The sequence below is a fragment of the Sycon ciliatum genome, chromosome 1 (assembly GCF_964019385.1).
Source record: "Sycon ciliatum chromosome 1, ocSycCili1.1, whole genome shotgun sequence".
NCBI lineage: Eukaryota > Metazoa > Porifera > Calcarea > Leucosolenida > Sycettidae > Sycon > Sycon ciliatum.
This window is the reverse complement of record NC_088643.1, coordinates 62,971,863-62,977,104: the sequence shown is the minus strand read 5'-3', so window position 1 is coordinate 62,977,104 and position 5,242 is coordinate 62,971,863. Positions and strand designations below refer to the sequence as shown.

Sequence of the window (5,242 nt, the reverse complement as noted above, 5' to 3'; positions counted from 1 at the left end):
TGAGGTGTAGAATTTTTCTAGCTTTCCTCTCGTATAATTCTTTTCGACATACAACAATTCTTTCTCGAACTTTTAGCTGCTGGAATACCGGATTCATCTTGACCTCAGATGCACAGATCATGCATCCATGCATTGACGTCACAGTACATCATTGCAGCACTGATTTCACTGTGAAGTGTGGAACATGGGTCAATGCGCGATAAAAGGATGAATGTGATTTCAGCGGGAAGTGCGCTAATTGGTCACATGTTTTCAGCGGGAAGTGCGGTAAGTGGTTAATTGTTTCCAGCGGGAGATGAGTGGATTGGTTAATTGAAAAACAACCAGTTATTCCGAATTCAACTATTACGAAAACCCTATAAAAATAGATCCTCGGTACCTTGTCAAGCCATTGTGTGGTTGTCCGCCACCACCCCTGCTCAGGATGGAACCCATTCGGAAGAAACCTCGTCAGTCTTTTGATGTAGTGAGATCATCTGATCTGTTGCAATTCTTTAGTTATTGTCCTGATCAAGAGTTTGCAGATGTACTAAAGTTTTTCTCTCATGTTCTACCGTCGCTGGAGCTGCTTCTTGAAGAGAATATTGAGCAATGGGGTCAGTACAAGTGTTCTTTGATAGTTCAGGTGGTGATGCAGAAGCTGAATCCTGCTACAGGACAAATGGTTTCCAACACATTCTTCTTCCGATCGAGTACAACGCTGGTGCTCAACACCATGGAGCTGAGGGACCTTCTCAGTAGGATGATTGCTCAGATCAACGCTCGTCTTGATGATTTCGTTCGTCATGGATCAGGTTGGGTAGTTGAACGGATTTCCTGTTTACACATCGAAATGTCACGCTACTGTGTACTTGGAGGAAGTTCGTACATCCCCTTGCCACCGGAGTTGAAGTCGAAGAAGGCCATTGTTAACGTGCAGAACACTGACAACAAGTGTTTACTGTAAGTATAGCAGTGGGGTTTCAGTGTGGTGATACGGTGTATGGATTGAACTGTATGACGCCTGTCCATGTCTTATGTCATCCGTACTTTAGATGGTCAATACTGGCTGCTAAATTTTCGGCAGACAAGTCTCATCCATGTCGTCAATCGTCGTACGCAGAACATGCGGATACTGTGGATGTGAGCGGCATCGAGTTTCCAGCAAAACTGGAAGACATACCAGTCATCGAAAGACTGAACGACGGTCTTTACATCAACGTCTTCGGATATGAAGAGAAAGTCATATATCCGTTAAGAATTTCTCAGCATCCGCAGTCCGCCATCAATGTATTGCTCATCCAAGACGAACGCAATGACGTGGAGGTGCAGCACTGGGTGTGGATAAAATCATTCAGTCGTCTTGTTGCTACTGGAGCACGTCGAGCACATTTCGTCTGCTTCAGATGTCTCTCAACACACGTCACGGAGAAGGCATTGAATAATCATATGATGTACTGCAGTGAACATCCTGAAGCCACGGTGAAGATGCCAAAGGCTGGCGATAGAGTGATGTTCAGGAATGTGAACAAGCAGCTTCAAGCCCCATTTGTAAGTAGAACATTTAATCAAGGTGAACACATTTCTTTTCTTTCCTGCACATGTTTCTTGACTCTGATTGTTCACCTTTCTGCTGTTTTACTCGGTGTTGTCTCTGCAGCTATTCCTAATTCTCTATCTGTCTTTTCCGCTGTTTTACTCGATGTTGTCCCTGCTGCTATTCCTACTTCTCTCTCTCTCTCTCTCTCTCTCAAATGCAGGTGATCTATGCCGATTGTGAGGCCTTCATAGAACCTCTGTCCGCTGACAAGAAAATCGGTCATTCGACATTCCAAAAGAACAAGCATGTAGCCTGTTCCTGTTCGTACATTGTAGTACGATCTGATGGCGTCGTCACGAACCGTTTCTTCTACCGTGGAGAAGATTCTATGTTCTGTTTTCTGCTGTCACTTGAGCAAGAGGAGGAGACTATCCGTGATGAGCTTCTAGCATGTAATGCTGGTCAAATGATCATTTCAGAAAGTCAGCAACGTGAATTTGAAACGGTAGTCTCCTGTTGGATCTGTGGTGAAGCGTTGGGTAGCGATCGTGTACGTGACCACTGTCACATCACCGGTGCTTACCGTGGTGCAGCACACAACCATTGTAACCTGAACATGCGGATTGAGCCGTTCAAGATCAAGATTCCTGTGATCTTTCATAACTTGAAGGGATACGATTCTCATCACATCATATCTGCCATTGGGAGAACGTCCATTGATGAGATTACGTATGTGAACGAGAAAGGACAAGAACGGGTACGTTACATATGCGTGGTGTGTGTGTGCGTGGATCATGATGTTTTTCTAAGAAGGAAGATCATTACTATGTTGGTACTCATATTCATGTTTATATGATTGATATTCATCTTTACAGATGCACCTTAAAACTGTGTCTCCTCTTTTTCTTTCTTCTCAGACCAAGCGTCTCGGTGCTATCAAAGTGATTCCCATCAACAGTGAAAAATATGTCACATTCGGATGGAGACAGTTCCAGTTCATCGACAGCCTGGCATTCTTGAACACCTCCCTAGACCGGTTGGTTTCGGCCACACCACCAGATGCATTCACCCTTCTATCCGCACGATTTCCAGACGAGGATGAACGCAAACTGTTGACACGAAAGGGTGTCTACCCGTATGAATATATGGGGTCGTACGACCAATTCGAAGAAACGCGTCTACCACCCAAGGATGCATTCCACTCAACGCTAACGAACACGGTGAGTAGTGTGATAGATATAGTAGATCTTTCTCTCTTTCTTTTTTCACCATCTTACTTCGAAGTACTAAAATAAGCCAAAATGTGTTTGAACGCTTCCTGCAGCTTCATACTAAATAATTGATTGTGTGGGCGAACTACTAAAATAAGTTCGTTGATTTGTTTTTCTTTTTGGTGTACATTTTCTATTCCCTAGGGTATCAGTGATGAAGACTATGCCTATGCACAAACAGTATGGACTGCGTTTGACTGTGAAGATCTAGGAGACTATCACGACCTCTACCTGGAGACTGATGTGCTGCTGTTGGCTGACGTTTTCGAAAACTTCAGAAGAACTGCTCACGCAACCTATGGATTGGATCCCGCTAATTACCTCACCTTACCGGGATTTGCCTGGGATTCGCTGCTGAAAATGACGAAGGTGTCCCTTCATCTCATTTCCGACATTGACATGTTCAACTTCATTGAGCATGGCAAAAGAGGTGGCATAAGCATGGTGTCCGCTAGACACGCCACCGCCAACAACAGATATCTATCGGAATACAATCCAGACGAGCCGTCAAGCTTCATCCAATATTTAGATGCGAACAATCTATATGGATGGGCCATGTCTCAACCCTTGCCCGTGTCGGACTTCTGCTTTGAAGCAGTGACGGATGATCTTCTGGAGACGGTACTCGATCATCCAATGGACTCTTCGACGGGATACATGGTGGAGTGCGATTTAAGGATTCCAGATGGTGTGCATGACATGATGAATGACTATCCGTTGGCTCCTGAGCAGATGAAGGTGACACGAGATATGCTTTCTCCATATCAGACCCACATGGCAGAGAAACTAATGGTAAGTCATGGTCTATCTGGTGGATATGCTTGTATTAATCTTCTAAGGTTTGTGTATATCTATACTGTACTCTTGTAGGTGAGCGGTTTGGAAGCGAAGAAACTGGTGTCAAATCTACTACCGAAAGAGCACTATGTTCTGCACTACAGAAACTTGCAGCAGTATGTGTCCTTGGGTGTGGAGATTACAGATGTGCATCGTGTGCTCTCCTTCACACAACATCCATGGATGAAGCCATACATCGACACTAATACTGACCTGAGAAAGCTATCAACTTCTGATTTCGAGAAAGACTTCTATAAGGTGGGTACTCCACATCATGTGTGTGTGTGTGTGTGTATTTAGCGATAGTGTGGGATCTAGTATGTACTGGAAGTGTGAATGACCTGAAGATAACAGTTTTCTTATTGTTGTTTTTCTTGTCTTTTCTTTGTATGCCTGTTTATCGTAGTTGATGAACAATGCTGTATATGGCAAGACCATGGAAAACGTTCGAAACAGAGTAAACATCAAGCTCATTCGTGAACAGGATGAAAAACCACGTCTCCAGAAAAGCATCAACAAACCTTCGTACATCCGCAGTGTAGCCTTTGAGAACGATCTGATAGCAATCGAGTTTGCCAGGACAAAGGTGACTCTCAATAAACCCATTTATGTGGGTACAGCCATCCTCGATCTGTCGAAGCACTTGATGTATTCCTTTTACTATGAAGTTCTCCTACCCCGCTATGGACAAAATGTACGTTTGCTCTACACTGATACTGATAGTCTGATCGTACATATTCAAACGGATGATCTGTACACCGATATGTCAAACAACATAACAGCCTATGACACATCCAACTATTCACCATCCCACCACCTGTACAGCACGGTCAACAAGAAGGTGGTAGGGAAGTTCAAGGACGAACTAGGTGGCAAACCCATCAAGGAGTTCATTGGTTTGCGGAGCAAGATGTACGCATACCGCTGTGAAGACAACGACGACAATGGCAAGCGTGCCAAAGGTGTGCAGAGAAGCGTGTTGAAAAACACCATAACCGTCGATGATTATCGAACATGTCTCGTCGAGGAGTCTCAGCTGAAGAGAACAATGAATGTTCTTCGAAGTCGACGACATTGCATTCACGGAGAGGAGCTACGCAAGATTGCCCTCAGTGGATTCGACAGTAAGCGTTACATTCTGGAGGATGGTATCAACACCCTGGCATTCGGACACAAGGATATTCCAAAGCACTGAGGGATTTCCACACATACTAGAGCATATGTCATATCTTCTCATGAAATACATTGTAAATACTATGCGATTCATAATATTCACGTTAATCCAAAGCATGAGCTACATTGTACATATGAAATGCTAATACTTTTTGAGATCATTCACATCCTTCTTTGTTAACCAGGTATGGAATTTTTCGTCTTGATAACCCTTCCATTTGACGAGCCGACTGTTCTTGTTGTATTTCAACACCTTATCGAATCTCAATCCTGTGTGTCTGGCATGTTGTAGCTCAGCTCCATAGAACTGTCCTTGAATGACTTCTCCCATCAGGTCTTGAACACGATAGGTGTGGGGTACAGTGGGTAGGACATCGTTTACCACGAACACTTCCTCTGTCCAGTTGGGCGTGTACCCTTTCTCGAAATGACGTTTAGCTAC

At 44.1% G+C, this 5,242-nt stretch overlaps 1 protein-coding gene across 1 annotated transcript; it reads left to right on the top strand.

Moving 5' to 3' along the window:
- Positions 1–34: 34 nt before the first annotated feature.
- LOC135804796 (uncharacterized) lies at positions 35–5,009 on the top strand. The gene is made up of 5 exons (XM_065318753.1): positions 35–1,530; positions 1,740–2,276; positions 2,437–2,739; positions 2,935–3,582; positions 4,034–5,009. The coding sequence occupies exons 1-5, from the start codon at positions 997–999 to the stop codon at positions 4,820–4,822; spliced, it is 2,811 nt and encodes a 936-aa protein (XP_065174825.1). The 5' UTR covers positions 35–996; the 3' UTR covers positions 4,823–5,009.
- The last annotated feature ends 233 nt before the right edge of the window (positions 5,010–5,242 follow it).